At 40.6% G+C, this 18,911-nt stretch overlaps 2 protein-coding genes across 4 annotated transcripts in view; both read right to left on the reverse strand.

Annotated features, from left to right (window-relative positions):
* Nucleotides 1-4,138, reverse strand: part of LOC110973745 (protocadherin Fat 4-like) — a 34,774-nt gene extending 30,636 nt beyond the window's left edge. Inside the window, exons 1-3 of one of the 3 annotated variants that reach the window (XM_087129667.1) lie at nt 3,911-4,138; nt 2,047-2,125; nt 210-278 (exon numbers count right to left, since the gene is read on the reverse strand). In XM_087129667.1, coding sequence (XP_086985793.1) covers nt 210-278; nt 2,047-2,107 — 130 coding nt within the window. In that variant the 5' untranslated portion in view covers nt 2,108-2,125; nt 3,911-4,138. Of the gene's footprint in view, nt 1-209; nt 279-2,046; nt 3,870-3,910 lie in introns of those variants that run through there. The other 2 variants (XM_087129666.1, XM_087129665.1) reach the window with 2 other exon arrangements.
* Nucleotides 4,139-7,737: 3,599 nt separating this feature from the next.
* LOC110984359 (uncharacterized) lies at nt 7,738-16,916 on the reverse strand. The gene is made up of 9 exons (XM_022248687.2): nt 16,538-16,916; nt 15,539-15,690; nt 14,775-14,900; nt 13,654-13,780; nt 12,911-13,082; nt 11,133-11,355; nt 10,568-10,724; nt 10,003-10,105; nt 7,738-9,883 (listed from the first exon to the last, which is right to left on the reverse strand). The coding sequence occupies exons 2-9, from the start codon at nt 15,620-15,622 to the stop codon at nt 9,733-9,735; spliced, it is 1,143 nt and encodes a 380-aa protein (XP_022104379.1). The 5' UTR covers nt 15,623-15,690; nt 16,538-16,916; the 3' UTR covers nt 7,738-9,732.
* Between the last annotated feature and the right edge of the window lie 1,995 nt (nt 16,917-18,911).

Consider the following 18,911-nt stretch of genomic DNA (forward strand, 5'->3'; position numbering starts at 1 on the left):
AATGGGAACCTAAAAGGTGACTATATTTGCTATAAAAAGTGATACTAAGAAGACAGCCATCAATTCAAGAAAAACATGAACCCTGCCGTCAATAGAGGTTCAAAAGTGACATTTGAAAATGAAGCACGAATTCTAAATCTACATGTATATTGTTCATATTCAAGACCACAGCAAAGGCATCATATAACGTCTTGTAACAAGGAACTTACAACTCTCTTCGTCGACGTTAACATTCGTGTTAGGCCTGCAATCTTGTCCATTACAAAGGAACTTACATTCTGTCCAGAAGTAACAAAACAGACTGTTATTACATCAAGAGTTAAGTAATGCATCGTATCGTTGACTGTCATGAGCACAATTATGGAAAGCGGTGCTGCTAACGTGGAGGCAACTATCATGCAGTTGATAGGATGATCCTGGTACTTCGGTGAATAATCGTTAAAGATTGGGTAGCACACCGACAATTTGGGTCATATTCAAACTTGTTGCGTGATTTTAGAACAACTTGAAGCACCAATTCTTGGCTTATTCTTGTATTTTGAACTTACTCCGGATATTCGTATATGGAGTTTTTCATAACTTATTCCTGACAAAAATGCCACAATATTTTTGTTGTTGTTCATTTGGCTTTCAGTGTGTACCGGTACCCATTGTTCTTGATTATTCCTCTTTGGTTCTTGAATCACTCTGATACAAACAGGGAATCGAGATGCCCATCAAGAACTTTTATTCGGGATAAATCGAGGTATTCGTAGCAATAATTGGCAATTTTGTAAACCTGTCTTTAATCGGAAATTCAGGGCGCTTTGAACCCCTCTTCAAGAGAGGGACGAATATCGGCTCAACGTAAAATGGTCACCATCTGCAGGCAGAAGTTGATACGTGGAAACGCACACGTCCAGAACAACCTGCAAAGTCCCTTTGTCATAAAGTAGGCTAACTTAAGAATACAACACCAGCAAATAAAATCAAGGATGTTGGGACTGTGAGTAGGGTTTTTTCTTCTCCCCGACATCATGTTGACACCCCCATTCCCCTAAAAGCTGGATATGCCGCTTTGGCAGCTGTCTTTTATGGGTATTTATACTGAGAGTGGCTTGTCTGATTCCAATAGTCAGAGTTGCAATGAATGTGTAAGTGCCGGTTTGGGATAAAAAGGAAAGAAAATTATCCTGATATCTGAGTGTGGAGTCCATTGTCTTGCACTGCCCAAATGCCCATAGGCAACATCACGAAATCGGGAAACCAGAGCAAGTATCTTTTGTCGTGAAATTCCATGAAGTTTTGTTGGGTGTTCATAAAGTTTCAACTTATTTATTTCTTATTAATTCGTTTTAACTTTCTAACTAAAATGTAAAAGTCAGATTAAATTTGATAGCCTAGGTTTATAAAGTCAACTAAGATACATACATTGGCTAAAGCAGATACGGGCAGGAGATGCGTTCCCCATATGATTATCGTCCAACTGCGCCATTATTAGTTAATTCTCAATATTCCTCTTCGTGAGGACGAGGCTGACATTGCCCACGATTTCACTCCCGTTATTGTATGCCCGTTGGTAAATGCGTTTGTATATTAGGTATCACTGTGTCTAATTCCCCGCTAGACACAACAGTCAGCCTCTGATCGATTGATGACCAAAATCATTACGGTACATCTAAAAGTCTTACTTGTCAAGATGGTGGGATGAAACTACGGAAGCCCGTTAGGGCCACGGTATATTCCTCTTTCACGGCGGTGTGTTCCTCTTTCGTTGTTGCTTGACTCGCGGCCGCGAGTTACTGGCAACAACGAAAGAGAAACGCACCGCCGTGAAAGAGAAACACACCGCCGTGATAGAGGAATATACCGTGGCCCTAACGGGCTTCCGTATGAAACAGCTCCTCATAAAGTCTGAGGAAAAGTTTTATTAATAAAGGCAAGGTGGGATATTGTTTGAAAGGGCGGATAATTGTAGGCTATTCACAGTGACGATAGCTAGAATTTTGTTGTAAAACCGAACTTGGGTGACTGATTTCAAATGGAAGGAATCAAGTTAAGACCTACCTGCATTGGCAAGATGAAGACAGGTTGCCAGAGTCAATGTTGTAATCAACAGAATGTTCATTGTAGAAAAACAGCAGGGCTTAGTAAAGCATGAAAAATCACAACACACGCTCAGTCTATACATTGTAGGGAAAACAGATTATTAAGATTATAAAGTAAACATTTAGGCTGAAGAAAAAAATCGGAAATTCACCACTTTCTCCTCTGTAACTCGAAATTACATTTTTTAGGCCTTAAGGTTTCAATTCGGTAGTCCAAGCAAAACCACATTGCTGCAATTAGGGAATAAGCCTACGGCGCTCAATATTCCTCGGATTATCAGTTGAGCTCACAAAGCGAATTCCAAAACCATCCTGGAGATTGGAGAAGTAATCGTTTCATTAAAATGTGTAGGGAAAAGCAGTGTCACACGACTTCATAAACCTGAAGAGTTGAGTACGAGCCTTACTATAATTTTTGCTCTAAATGCAGAAAGATTTTGTTTCTGGATAAGCAAACACAGTTATTAATCCCATTTTCCCGTTCGTTGGAACGTGCAGGTACATTTTGTTAATCATTAACCTGTTCAAGGCAATTGAAATGGTGTGAATTCTAAAGAACAATTGATCGATGGCCGGCCGCACGACAACACTGCACACGGGGCTTGACATTTATTGGGTAGACATGATTTATACTGCATCAACGCATGGAATGTGCCCACAGAGTCAAACAGTGTGTACCTTTGCAAGAAATTAGTCTGGATGTATGGCTGATGACAAAGAGACAAAATAATCCGGACCGAGTACCAGCCCCAGTAATTATTTTGTTTTTCAACTGTGTTATCACAATGTGTGTGGGAGGAGGCTTGATGGAGAATTGTTGCTTTGCTGACCAAAAATAACAACAAATTACAAATGAAATAATGCTGTAATTTCAATCAAATTGGACGACTGGACCGTCTTGTTAGCTATTATCACTAAAGTTCACCAAAAATGGAATAGTAGGTCCAGTTGAAACAATTAATTAATGTAGTCACAATTAAAACATGCCAGGAGCAGTTTGGTAGATTACATGCTTAAAGTGGAGCATAGTTTCAAATGTGGCTCCTACTAGGACAATGATGGCGCTATAATGGCGAACACAGTCCTTGTGCCCCCCCCTTCCAGTTTTTACCCTACTGACAGACTACATGTACAGTCACGAAAATGTACCATGGTTATGTCATAATTTACTTGTAGAAAAGTGCGAGTCAGCAGAAGAAGGAACTTGGGGCGAGAAACGCATGGGCCTAAGGTCCTAATCTGCGAGATTTGTGTCCCATGCATAAAAATTTGCTCCAATATTCGCTCTTTGCACGCTGCCACCATAGGCACGGAGAGCCTCGAAGTGGCAGCATTACACAAAAAATATGGCTGGTCCAGTGAACCGCGAACCACTATAGACAGCCATGACCGAGGCTCTCCCCGCCTATGGTGGCAACGTGAAAAGAGCAAATAGTAATGATTTTTGCGTAAACAGTCCAACTTGTTAGTCACAACATGCCGATGAATGTTTTTTCTCATATGTAATTCTGCTTGTCACAAATTCCTGCAACACATCTTTGCAGAAATTACAATTGACAAATGAAAACATTCACTGTTGTATGGCTGTCAAAAAGTTGTCCACACAAATTCTCAAGAAAACTAAATTTCTTGTTATCACTTATGATCCTTTCCAGAATCTCTATAAATAAATGCAACTGCATACACGTAGCTGCACTGTAACTCCAGTATTCTGGTAAGTTTCGTATGTCATTAATACAGGTTATCTCTAAAAGGTATCGTCCCAATTTTCATCACACATGCATCAGAGACCTATACCAAACTTTTACTGAACCAAACCATACTTGCGTATCCTGAGCCTTGCTTAGTTCCACAAGTTTCTTCGCACAAGATGGACGTGTAGAATGAAACACAACTACGTGATACTTATGCACGCGTCATACATCTCGTATTTAGTTTCCAGCATAAACTCCGGTCTGCTGTCACAACCGCTAGACTGCTAATAGCCTGTTTACTCAGAGGGTTTTATGAATACGGATATTGCGATAAAAATGACGACGCTGATAACGACTGGATGTTGAACCTCTCAACGTGTTTACCGACAACACCCTAAACCCGACTGGGAGCAGTTTTTATACCGATTTGAATATTAGGCATGTTTCGGATAGATTTGTTTTACATATGGGCTAAAGGTCGAGTACTTCAACCTTTGGTTTCATGAAATACCACTGAGAGAACTCGAAGAGAAATGTTTGTGATTTTATATCTCCTATAAGCTCATTGTATTTATCATATCAACTTTTTTTTCTTTATTTTTTTACACTTTTCTGTTTCCTTCAGTACACTCATAGTGGTTATGGGAGAGGGAGTCTTCGGCAGGCCTAATTCGGGTGATTAACGGCTTCTAGGGTTTTGATCTGAATCAATTAATATGCTTCCCAATTTCTAACAAAATCCCCAAACTTTTTTTTATTACAAAATTCACTAAAAGGTTTCAACATTATTACAAAAACATCTCCCAGGAATGTAAGATCGCACGGATCATAATGGCATCCACTGCTCAAACTAACAGGCCTCATACGCAGCAATAAACTCAAGGAATACCAGGCTTTATGCATACTGTGACCCAACGCAATCGACCTGTGTACCATGTTTACTTTGTCGATATGAATTACGTGGTGTCAGCGGTGTAAGGTTCAATTTTGCTACCAGCGTCATTCCCGCTTTGAAGTTCAAGCATTGTGTGTGGACGTAAGAGGGCGCTATGGCATCCGACCGGACTACCCACCGCTACTTATAAGTGAGGCCTGTGCAGCAAAATAGCCTGCAAGAACCGTGATGCTAATATATTCTCGTATGATGCAATACATTGGCACAATTATAAATGAGGCTTAACAGTGTCAAGAAAATTTGCAAGCAGAAGGTTCGAACAAGCCTCATTTACAAGTTTATCCACTGTATTACATCAAACGATAACATATTAGCATCATAGTTAGAGCATGGCTATTTTGCTGCACAGGCCTCACTAGCACTATTAGCGGTGGGTAGTCGGATCGGGTGATGTACCTTTTTTTGTCCTCACACTGATCATCAATGGGCGTAAATCGAGTGGGTGGGGGTACTGTGTATCTCCCCGACACTTTCTTGCAAGGGAGGGATGAACCATCACACGTCAGCAAATTTACAACTCGAGGTCGTCCGATTTCTAAGCACTTCTAAACAAAAACACAGTAGGTTTGAAACGACACTTCTGTGACCAGCGCGTCTCGCACTTTGTGAAACTGCAAACTCGCTGTCAAAAATATCATTTTCTTCATGGGAAATTCAACCAATGGCATTCACTTCGAAAAACCTTTCATTGCCGATTTTCCTCTTTGAAATTTAATACCGTTCAATAATAATGTTTCACACGATGTACGTGTATGTTCCAACGAAGACACAATCACAACCAGTTCTACAGCCAAAGGTATGTGAAGGTGACTCAGGTGCTCATGAAGCACCGCCGGATAAGTGTCGACATTTGCGGAGGGGGAAGCCAGAAAACCCGTAGAAACACCATTGCGGCACGAAGGACAACCAACAAACAACTCTATACTCGTAGAGCTATAAGGGCCAAGAATCGAACCAAGGACCACGGAGACTGAGAGGTGATTATATTAATACAAACCACACTTGATATCAAAGGCCATTCAATTCCAGTGATAGATTCACTTGCAGGTTGTAAGGTTAATTGAATGTCTTACATTATTGTCTTACGTAACTTTAGTAAACTGCCATTATTCGTCTCTGGCTCTGCAACAATTTAAAAAAATCAATATATAATGGTAGATAACTTAATCATTTCTGTGTTGACAGACTCATAGCACGTAGCGAAAACCTCATCCCAACTCAGTTGGGGGTTCCAACGACAAAGACTGACATATTAAGGATCAACAATTCCAAGAATTGAGTGGATTGTAGTTTCGTTGTTCTGTGCCTTGTAGCGCGGCATGCATGGACTTCAAATGACCGTGAACTTTTGGCAAACAACTTCTCCGCGTGACTACATAGTACATTGTTCGTGGCCTGTAAGACAGTCGGAAGGCATAGTTGGGTCCCTTGGGACGGCAATCAGAATGATTCTGATGAAGCTTAATTATTAACTTGTAGGATCTTTGCTAAAGCAGTTACAACATAGACATCTTTTCTGTCAACTCATTCGCACAGTGCTACCATATTTGATCTACTTGAATATTCAGCGGTCGCTGACTTTTTCTGCTCTTCAATGTCGCAGCTGAAATTTTGACAGTTGGGTTATTGGCTGAACAATAAGTGTTTCATACTCCTTGATTTTTCTTAAAAGGTACAGGACCTCATGGTCCGGAGGGCTTCCGATGTTGTTCTTCTCTTTTGTGTTGACAGAAATAATCTAAAACTCTCTTGACTAGGTGACTTCTTTTTACAGTGCTTGTGAGCACATTGTTTGTGCACGCATCTGTGGAATCTCAATTCAACCCATGGCAGAATTCGTTATGAATATTTATAAGGCAAGTTCACAGCCTCACGTGAGTTGGCCCTAATGCACTGTGCCTGCTGCATGCGGAAAAAAGTGAACATATCGAACACTGAGGGAGGGGGAAAGCTGCCCTGGAAACATTCTGTAATTTTGGTTTTGGAATGCAATGTGCTTACACCTTCGAAACGGTGTGCTACCACCTCTCTTTGGGGTAGGTGGGTTTTAAAAATCCACTTTTGTCCCTCCTGCAACGAAACCTAGATGTACCACTGCATGGGGAAAATGGAGGTTTCGCGAGAACAGTATGACTAATGTTCGTAAAATTGATGTCAAAGTGATCGTAAGACATTTCTGGAAAAATTTCCAAAGGCTCGGAACAAAGCAATTATACCACGATATTAGAGAAAATGTCAAGGGGGAGTCCACCCTGCTCTTTTAGTGCTGATGGACGATGATGTTGTCAAAGAACAGAAGTTAATCACAACCAAAAGAACCACAGAGATATGTCAAATCATTGGAATCAACTGCCCACCATCTGTGAACAAAAGCGTCTCGAAGAATATCATTAACAACATATTGGAGGAATCTATACTTACCAGCATTGCTTTGAATGCCATCACTCTAAGCAATGTTGGCGTTTCTTGTTTTTGCCTACCCAGACGCAAAGACAGTTTCAAAAACGTAACGATACGTACAAGGGACGTCCGTCTGCAACCAAACCCTTTCGTCCAATGAACTCAGCACTGCATGCCGTCACGCCTTCTTCCTAGGTACATACAGTTTACGATAGAGAATATAATTGACCACTTTTGTCTCTTAAAGTCCTATCAAACAATGAAGTGCGTTTTCACCAAATAGTGCAGAAAAGGAAACAACCTTGCTGATATATGGGTTTTCTAAGGTGCCCAGAAAGATAATGTTCGAGCAGGTAGAGACGGAGTCGCATATTGGCGCACATGCTATGGACTACATGTGCAAAGAATGCTATGGGCTCTTTCTGGAAACGAATTGTGTGTATTTGTATTACTGCGATGCATGCACAACATATTGTGAGCCTGACAAAGGCTTGGATCCCCGAAATATTTAGCATGTTAGAGGACCCCCCCCCCGAAAAAAATTGAGGCCCCCAAGTACCGCTTGTAAAATGTACTCCAGTTATAACACCGACAAAATCTCTAGTTTGCCTTTTTCTGACTGTCTTTTAATTCTTCAGGCCGAGCAGATCGACAGCAGCTCTCCAACCTGTTGTTACATAAAAGCAATGTGCGTGCGACATATCTGAACTTCATTTAGGAAACATCTTCTACATGTATTTTCACAATATTATCATAGAAATATTATGTACAGTGTACACGGTTTACTAAGAGTGCAAATACTGTGCGTATGAAAACCTGATTCCAGCTCTGCAAACCAGTGGTTGTCTTATCCTGTTCAATTTTCAGAATCATTAGCACTAAGGTTACATCACAATTATGAATATTTTGCTGTCTGGTTCGTAAGTGATGACTTCGACACCCTGCCGCAGAAGCAACGCTGACTGCAAGCTTCGATGGAATAAGCCCTCAAGTTGTGCATGATCTTCCCGCTCCATGGTTCCACGTAGCTCTGTGTGCTGTGCGCGTGGTTTGAACTGAATTGGACTTCCACTTAGGAACCGGATATGACGTCAGGTTAGAGGATATTTCTTCCTGTGGGATCGAGTAAACCTTTTGTGCATTCATTGTAACTTAATTAAAATAACAAAGAATAGTCTCTTACGCCGCCTTAACGCATAAGATTCGTTACATTGTGAGGAACATAAAGTAAAGATTCCTTTATTTTCAAGATGTATTTTTGCGTTGGGGAGATGTTAATTATATATATAACGGTTTTGCCCATACCCAACGTACATTAATAAGCACTGTATGCCTAGTGCTTACTGCTTACTAGTGCTATCTGCACTAGTAAGCAGGAGGTCGTGGGTTCGAGTCCCACCCGAGTAAGCTTGTGAGGTTTTTTCGCAAGCTCTCGGACAAGCACTGAGAATACAGTGCTTATTAATATACGTTGGGTACGGGCGAAACCGTTATATATATAATTAAAGATTCCTTTACTTTGCTATCTGAACTATGTGACATCATCACTTAAGTATGTTTTGTTATACAGGATTTTCAGTCATAAAAATTACAGCGCTACTTCCTATTTTTCCAATTAAACTAAAGCATAGCAAAACTTTCTTTGATTTATAAATACACAGATGCCGATTGTTTCCAACGATTTTCTTGTCTAAACTATACATGGAGTTTCGCAGGTTCAATGAAATGAAACAGAATAGCTGAGAACCACTAATGGGTTTGTTACAGGGAAGTTTTAACCAATATGGGCTCACTAAACTAAAACGCTAAAGCCAACTAACCTAATATTAGTCCACAATCATTCAATATTGTAAATTTACATTTTATTGTTATTCTTCAATTGCTGTTGCAAAATAGCAAGCACAAAATATAGTAAGCGGAAATGTATATATGTGTCTTTGATTAGTTGTATTACAGATTAATGATACAAAAGAAATCTCAACGCAAATTTTTAAAACTTTTAAACATCATTTATACGACAAAAGACGCACAGAGTATTAACGGTTGAAGTTCTTGCACGCGTGTTTTCAAGCTGAGAACATTGGAAAATACTTTTATATTGTTGAATAATTTTCTATCCGTTTATCGGGCCTCTTTGGAATCAGACAAGAAGACCTTCACACAAAAAATTGTTACAATTGTCTGATTATTCGTTTAGATTGAAATGATTTTAGAGGTGACACTTATTGAAACTCAGTGTTGTGTTATATGATTACAGTTTACGTGGGTCGGTCTTGTTCGGGTGAATGCTTTAGTGTAATGTGTGTTAAACGTCAGTTGAACGAACCAAATATAAGGTTTCAACTCTAGTCGTGTTGCCATCTTCAAACAATGTCATATTTCCTCGTCACACTGGTATACTACACAAACTTTAGTGCTAGATTAACACCAGTGCCGATAAGTATTGAATGTTATAGATAGTGAGGTAAAAACAAATTAGACAGTAGCATTTAATAGTGCCCTTTAATTTGTTTTACTTTAACACACCGTTTCTGCAGTGTATTTTTTTTGCACCAGAAATGTTGATCTCGCGCATCAGTACATCCAAACAGGGTAGCTATTCTTTCCCATTAATCAAGTATTCCTTCAGCTGTTGTAGTGTTTGGATTTTCTCGAATTCAGAGATGAGTCGATAGGCTATCCGAAGTAGTTCCTCCCGTGTCGCTGGCTGGGTGGGTTCCTCACCAAGTTCCTGCAAACCCCACACCCTGAAAATGAACAACCGAAACTTGAACCAACTAAGTTGGTGACTTTTTTACTTATGGACCAGCAAAACATGGCACATGCATTTGATAACTGAATCTGTGATTTTTGTAGTTTGTTATACCTTCGAATCATTCTTGCACCGACAAATCCCGCAGTTTCGGATACCGTCGTGGCATAATCTTCATCGTTCAGGTATTCCCTTGCCTCCTTGAAGTATGCGTCGACTGCCAGAAAAAGACGATGTTATTATAAAACATCACGAGAACAACATGAGCACACACAGCAGCAACAGTAGAATACAATCTACAGATTTTATTGGTTTGTCTGTTTTTGCTCATTAAACCCAAGTTACACGCTATTATGTGAATTCGAAACATGCGCATTGATTGCATTTTGAGGCAGGCATATGTGGCTTCAAAGTCCTGGTTAATGAACCAGTTCGGTATTCCAACAGCTCATGCCCCAAATTACGCGCGTCTGAGGTCATTCGGACGCATTAGCGTGGCTCTAGCTACGTCATTGATCTCCACAATGGAAACCAACTTACGCGCATGCTTTGTTCCCGAACGACCTTGCTTTCTGAAATAACATGTTGGCTGACTTGTATTGAACTGATCGGCTGGAAGAGGATCATGGTTCTGGGTAGTTGTTAACCCTCATCTCACGAGCTCTCTCTGTCAACTTACCCAGTTCACAGATGGCCTTTCCTAGTCGCACGTAATATGTGGAGCCCTCGCTCAGAGGATAAAGCTTGTGGTCCAGGTACACTTTGAAAATATTGGCCAACATGTGGCCAAAGTCGTTCCCAGCTGGGCCCATGTGGGCAAACTCCAAGTCAAAAATCTGGATCAAAATAAAGATTTTAAATAATTAAGTCGGCAGATTTGTGTTTACATTACCAGGTATCCCACTGTAATGCCTTGGCATTGTTCATCTTGCATTTCGGGTCAGATTGCTGTTGAGCCTGACCCAGCCTTTCCGCGTAAACAAAAATTATCCCCTTATTGGGTCTTTTGGAACATTTCTGGGTTGTAATTTCATCCAGCAAAGAGTCAGTTCCCATTGGACCTGCATTCCAGGTTAATATGACCCGATAGGTTTTAAAGGGTTAGGTTTTCACGCTTTAATTTTGAATCAGACCGGCTAAGTACACCAGTTTGCAGTAGTAGTATAAAACTCCAAACCCAATCATTGTTGGGGTGATGTATTTTATTGGCTAGGAACACTTTGATATTGATAAGGATAATCTACCTTGACGGTAGAGTCTTTGACCATGACAGAACTTGTGTGGAAATCCCCGTGCACCAAGCAATCATGCTTTGTCAGGCACATGGACTTGAGTTTCTCCCAGTTTCTGCCGAGTATGGGGTCTTGGAGGAAGTCCTTCACTTCCTTCACGTATTTCCCATCACCCATCCTCTCGACGGGATCTATAAAGACGTGTCTCGTTCCTAGACCCTGCATATTGCTTGGCCTGGATAAACGGGACAGAAACATGGAACACAATTGATCCTACGTGATGGTAACTGTAGGTACCCATAGGATCCTATATGCAAACACAAAATTGGATCGAAGATTGGATACTCAATTGATCAATGTAAGTAATCCATCGGAACCTATGTGGAAAATTTACCTGATCAAAATATGGTAATCCACTGGAAATCCAAGTCATTGGATCGTAAGGAAAGCTGTACATTAACTGCATCTGACTGGAAAAGTATCCTATTATGTCAATTATATACCAAAACTATAACATACAATACTTAAAGTTGCTAATCGGTGGCATTTATCAAACCATACAGAAAGGAAACAGAAGTAGTTTGAATTAACTGCCTGGGCTGTAACATCTGGCCGTTTACCGCTTTCTGGCATGCTTGGTATCCACAGCCAGAGCGCAGCGAACGCTTGCTACGCACCATCTGTTTCACAACCAAGAAACCCTTTGTACCCTATAATCACCGCCGCAATTTGTCGCTGAACTGAGGTATAGGAAATTGAATATTCATGCTTTTGTTGGTGCTTGGTATGGTCTCATGACAACGTCAAATTTAATGCTTGCGCAATTGCTTGCATTGCGCTGTGTGTCCTAAATCTATACGTGCTCTCATTTCCCTTAATGAGCTCTTTCTTCTGTAGTTATTTTAGGAATAAATAGCTCGATTGTTTACAAGGTTTTGTGTTTTGTCTGAATCACTTTTATCATTGCATTTGTACAAAAGCGTATTTTATGAGATTTCACGATCACTCCCTGTGATGAAATAGCGCACTTTGTTATTTATGAATTTACCTTTCCAGTAAAAGTCAACATACTGTTGGCCAGTCTTATAGCCAAATTCGTACCTTGTCTCTGAACACTGATGTATTGGAGGGAAGAGAATAAAATTATACAAATATTGCATGGATACTGGAACAGTGTATCAAAATTTAAAAAGTTAATTTACGATGGCAAAAGTAGGTCTAATATCAGGGATTTTTCTCCCTCTATTTCCTGGTCACAGCAATAATTTGTATTTAATTGCAAGCAAATAACTACTAGTATTGCTAGGATATTACTGACCCTGCTTGTCTGGCTAAGATGCAGGAATGTTTTGGAATGTTTTTTGGAATGTTTTCTATTATTCGTCTGACTCTGCGGCGACTATCATTGGACACTTTGAAGTGTTAGAGTTCCAACTCCTTCTGTGTCCTTCCTCTATAATGAAAACAACAAGCTTTCTCAAAATAAACTAGACAAATCGTTTCGGAGATCAAAATTTCTTGTGAAATTGTAGGATTAATTTTATGAACTAATACTGTGATGAGACTCGGCACTGCAGGCTAGTCCCAATTCGATAAATTCAGTTTTCCCAAAGTTTTATTAAGCTGAATTCATATTGGGAAGAAAGTGCCCCGAATTCTACAGTTAAAGATTTGGAAAAGGTGCCGACGTTGGCTGGATGATTTGAAATTTCCTATAAAAATACACGGCGAAACACTGAATTTTCAAGTCCCGAAACATGGCAAAGAAAAGCTAACCCACTTGAACCTACTCGCAAAAGGTGACCATCTCTTGATGTTCTGCTGGGTTTATTGTAGCTTTGTGGGTTGCACGGTGTAATTTCCCGATGAATACGGCTAATTGCTTCAGTATCGATAAATCCAGGTCTGCGTTATTGAGCTTATCTCGCAGAATAGCATAGCCACCTAGATCTTCCATGACAACTGCGAGAACAGACGAGAAAACCGTTAAGACTGCGATAACATCTTGAGTGTGTCAAACCGTAGTTCAGAGATTAATTATACAATCTAATAGCATTTATCTTGAGGTAATCAAGAAGTTGATCTATTTTTGTAAATGCTTCGTTTTTACAATCTACTTCATTTTTCCAATTTATATGCGGACACTCGTTGTCAAGGTTACGACTATTACAGAACATATGTTGGAGATAAATGAGATTCCGGTTTATGTACCCACTGTGAAATTTGAATTACAATTTAAACTCAACTACAGTTAAATATGTATAGTGAAAAATGGTTAGTTTAATATGCAGTGTGAAAAATTAAAAGCTTGCTTTGACTACACTTGATTAAAAGAGTCGAAAGTAACTCATTTATTTGCACACATAGAATACAAAAACAGATGTTTACCCGAGAAAAACATATTTATGTAGATTATTTGCCAAACAAAGAAGGCCTAAATGTTTCCTCTTGCTTTGATGCTGAAAACGGATCGACTCAAGAGAGGGTGGTTAAGTCAAGGGAGAAGTCAGAGGAATTTCAGATCCAGACTTACTGTAGTTGTGTGTTGGATGATACAGATAAGCTATCGGCACAGATCCAGGAACAAGCTCCGCCATCTTCTTCATAACCCAGAATTCCACTCTCGTTCTCAACTTAGGTAAAGCGAATACGGGGAACTCCTGCACATACACAACATTATTGAATGATGAGTAAGTATCAAAGGCTGTGTCGACACAGTCGTCATGATTGTTTGACCCTGCGAAATTAGCCTGCTGTGATTTTCAAGCTAATCCCGTATACACGCAAGGGAAGCCTCGAAATGAGGGGAATCGAACGCTGCAATGTATTCGCCAAGGCATTCTGGGAAAAAGGTCAAGTCTCCGCCATGTTCCATCATGTCCATATGGATGCACTGCCCAATTCAAGGGAAATTCTTGGGCAGGCCGAGGCGCTCAAAAAGTACCCCTAACAGTTTATTTGGAAAAGAGGAGATTGTGTGGCTCAAGAATTTGTGGGATTGTAAAAGAATGGCCCAGAATGAACTCCCTAGATTCAAGGGCTCCCATCCCAGGGCGAAGCATAGAAAAATGCCACTGAAAAATTGTCCCAAGAGCCTGAAAAGATGGAGGGATGTCATTTGAAAAATGGCCGCTGACAGACTTGGGAACGGTCACTTTTTGGAAGGTGAGTTTGTTTTGGGTGGATAATTAAAAATTTCATTGGTTAACCTACTACAAATTGAAAATCAATTGAGAGCTGAATGACCCCAGAAAACTTTGTTTTTTGTTTGAGAGACCTGAGGGACTTCGGTTGCCCGCACCGGGGCTGCAAACGTGGTCGATTTTACATTGTCTTCAATGGGGCTTCAATTAGTTCAGTGCACCCATATGCACAAACAGTTCATCCGTGACGTCTTACACTTGGGCAGCCTCCACAGACCCGCTCGCCTGCTGGGGTAGTGGTGGCTGACACCAGAGTAGGAACGAATATCACTTGGTGGCTAAACAAACGCTCTGGTGTAAGTTTGACTTACACGTGTAAGCTAATCGAACGCACCCTAAAAACGACGTCAGGTCTTCGCAGACGTGACAGCACCCGACCAAATAAAAAATCGTGGGCGATTTCATGAGTAATTTTACAGGGCCTGAAATGCGCTCTAAGAAAATGTTTTACCTTGACATGACTGTCGCCATGTTTTACAATCACGGTGCGATCGGGATTCTTGTCACTGGTTATCCGATAGATGTAGTTAATAGTTCCTCCATCCAACGCTTTGACGCCAGAATTAGGACCAAAATCCTGCCCCGAATTACAAACAATCCCGTTTCTGTTAACAGAATTCATCTGAACACTTCGACGGTCTCAAAAATGGGTTTTTACTTTTTGTGAAGAAGGCAAACATCATGAATTGGTTCCATATGCCTCGAGCCGGACCAAGAGAGGGTCCTGTTTTCTTAGCAACGGTGGCTGCTTTGGTTGGAACTAAACTTTGCTCGTTCAGGAAAGACTATGAGATGCACTCGTTGCGTGTGCGTCGCTACAAACAAAATGAACACTCCCGCAGCTAATCTAAACACCTCTCAACCGATGAGGGGTGCTTCTGCTCGATAATGATCATATATAATGTTCATAAAACGAGAAGCCTCTCTGTTAATAATGCGTTTGGTATGGAATACACACCTAGGAGCAGGACTATACACCGAGAGCAGTAAGTAAAATTTTATGCAAAAAGTAAAAATTCCACAAATATGTTTGGGAAATCTTCTTATGCTCCAAGGTAAGTTCGATACAGAAGAAATTTTGTGTGGACATGAACAACGAGTTTAACATGTCTTCAATCTTTCAAAATATCCAGTTTCTTTCTAAAGTGAGCGTGGCTTGGCCAATTTATAGGTTACACTTTTAAATAAATCGAAACATTCCGATCAACAACTTGCCTTCAGTCCTGGTGTCTTGGAAAACTGTTCCCAGTCGTACTCCACTTGTTCTTCCTTTTGAGGTTCAACAAGATTAATCATCATTTTTGCGAATTAAATTGAGCAGTCTTCCGTCCCTCGGCTTCTGCAACGGCTCAGGCAACCAGGGGTGTCTGATTAAAAATATAAGTTCCGTAATTAAGAAGGCATTATGTCAACTAGACGCCTCTTACAATAGCCTTATCAGAATATGGCGCCTCGCATACATGGTGTGACATAGATGAAGGTTGTTTCAAATACTGGCTTGCATCAGTGGACTTGACTCCCCTTCACAAATTAACTGAAATGAATTAGGCAAACTTAACTTCGTAATAATTACAACTTAGGTTTTGGGGCAATATTGTACACGAGTTTGGGTATAATATTAGGAAGCTTGTGTCTGCAGTCTTTGGCTGTGTTTTAGGAATGTTACTGTGCGCAGACTGTGAGGGCAGAGACAAATGAATTTGCTCACCGTATCACGAGTTCCTACATTGTTCATTACCTAGTATTTTTAGCCTGTCGATGTTGTGACACGAAAAGAACTGTTCTTTTATTAAAAGGACAATATCCCTACAATCACACAGACAGCAACAGAGCTCCAAAATGGAACCAAAGCAAGTTACACATCGTGTGGTGTTGAGTGGACGGTGCATGTTAATACCTATAGGGCCAGAGGCTCTACAAACACTAATCAGTGTTTTCTGAAAATCAACAAAAGTGTATTTTTGCAAAACAATTAACTTTAGCTTAATTTAAGGTCAAATGTCTCGGTATTTCCACGAGCGGTCATGTGGGTGGTATAATGCAGTGGATTTACGGATGACAAGTTACTCAAAGCGACGTCATTCCAAATCTATCCATCTAAAGCAAAATATCTGTTAGGATTATGTTAACAAGGAAACACACTCATAACTACCCAGACTCATTGCAATGAAACAGCATAAATTACCACTTCCTGCATGTCAATATGTATCTTACCAATTAAAACACTTCTACGTCTGATACCAGTCCTAAACTTCCAATGCCGAAGTGACTAACATATATATTGCAGTTCCTGCTAAGATATTTAAAGCTATTCAGGGTGACAGACAACTAAGGTGGAAAGCTTGCGGTAGCACCAAGCAAGGATACGATCTCTTTGAGAGTCTGTATGGTTCTGAAAAGAACTGTGAGGAACTCAACGTTTCGGACAGTATGCTCTGTCCGTCATCAGAAGACTGAAGAGATGCCGACGTAGAGTGGGGATCCACCAGCTGTATCCTCGGTCCACCTGACTACACAGAAGGATCCGTCACACTCCAGTACTCCCAGTCAGCTTATAAGCCCCACTCCATGTCGGCATCTTTTCAGTCTCCTGACGACAGGCAGAGCATACTGTTCGAAACGTTAAGTTCCTCACGGATCTTTTCAGAACCATACAGACTCACAAAGAGATCGTGTCCTTGCATGGTGCTACCGCAAGCTTTCCACCTTTGCTAAGATATTGCACTCTTTTAATGTGACCCGTAAGCAAACGTTTAGAAAAAAGTCATTTCTTTTCTCTCCAGTGATCTGCATGGTGTTATCATTGTAAACGTATAGAGTACAAAGTATATTAAGTTATAAAGGTTGCAGTTAATAATTCACCAACAATAATGTCACATCAGCACTTGAACCGTGAGCGTGCTTCAGGTGGGTTCAATATTGGTACGCCCACGCGATAGTGCAAACCTATATTTCTTAAAATTTAGTGTTTTTTATTTCTAAATGCAAATCTATATGGCCATAGCCCTTAGTCAAAAGAGGATAAGGTGTAATTCCCCTCACGATCGGCACTTGTATACCCTCTTTGTCATCCCCAACCGTCCGAATTCGAAGAAGAAAAATTAGCTCTGCATAGCTTTTCAATGCGACCAAATTCCGATTAGCGTTGGACGAAGTCCCGACCTGTTCCCAGTACTCCAGCTACACATCTCATCAACACACAAACATGAAAACAAAATTGAGCATTCGGCTTTCAATATTTTTGGAAGAAAGAGAGACTTAACCTTGCCAAGTCTGGAAGCGGGAGCCACATCGGGGGCCTGTTAGGCTATTTTAGGTTACGAAAAACCTAAATTTAAGATTCTCGGTTATAAAACCTTTTCAACAAAGTTGAGGCTACTACAGACTTCTCGGTGACTTCATGCATAAACAAAAAGGACCCGTTTGAAAATCCTTAAAATGTCCCTCACGTAACTTCGCATTCATTCGGAACTTTTCGGTTTTCACACTTACTTCAGATTTCCATAATACTTCAGAAAACAGTGAGATCATTTCAGGGGAAAGCGTCAAACCTTCATCTCCAGCATAAGCATCTTAACAAGCAAACACAGAAACTGAATCCATAAAAAAATAATAAAAATTCAAACAAAGCCCCCTTTTCTCTGAAGACAGAATCTTTCTCAAAGGCAGAGACAATTTCAAAGGTGATGCATATTTAACCTGCTTAATGTAGTTTTAGACTATCAATGTTCAATGTCAAAGTTCAAGCTGGTCTTCTCTTTTTTATACCGCTATCAATTTTACAAGCAAATTAATTATAACCGCTAAATTAATCACCAGAGTATCTTTCGACTGTAAACACCTGAGAAATATTTGCTTCAGCCAATGAGCGCCAAACAGTCTGCGGGATGCGAATGACAATCCTCAACAAGTAAACATTTCAGCTGACGCTCGGAACCTCTTGACTTTTGAAACATTAATGCACGTCAAACATGAACTTTTGCCCTATGGCGGTGACTGTTTTCTGTTCTTTTAGCGCACTTATTCTTGTAAAAATATCGAAAGTTCTCGACGACTATTCCAGGCCACGACGTTCACATAGCCGAGGGAGGTAAAGCGTCACGTGTCCTCTGTGGGGACACTCCCCCCCCCTTGAAAATCGGAAAGGGGTGAGCTGTCGCCAAGCCATCTGCAGTGTATTGATGTGCGTTAGCGTAGACATTCTTGAAAGAGCCGTTCATGATGATGTCATTCAGTAGGAGAGCCAATGGGGGAGAAAGGTGAAACTCTCCCCTCCCCCCGAACTCTTGCCCTCTTGCTCCCCCTCGAGTCTGACTACGCCTCTGAGTATTTGAAAAAAAATTATAATTTAAAATTTTAATACCAAGGACTCTTCAGCAAAAAGTCCTTAATAAGAAAAGAAAAATGTCCCACCTGATGGTCTCTGAAGCCGCAAAGAAACTGAAGCGAGAACGTTACTGACTGAAGATTGAGCACAGTTTTAAGAATGTTGGAGTGCAGACTGTGAGAGCAGAGACAACTGATTTTGCCCATCGTCTCACGATGTTCCTATACCTTGTTTATTAGCGGCGTTGCCAGGATTCCGAGC

The sequence above is a fragment of the Acanthaster planci genome, linkage group LG19 (assembly GCF_054643075.1).
Source record: "Acanthaster planci isolate LZ-2023a linkage group LG19, COTS_SCS, whole genome shotgun sequence".
Taxonomy (NCBI): domain Eukaryota; kingdom Metazoa; phylum Echinodermata; class Asteroidea; order Valvatida; family Acanthasteridae; genus Acanthaster; species Acanthaster planci.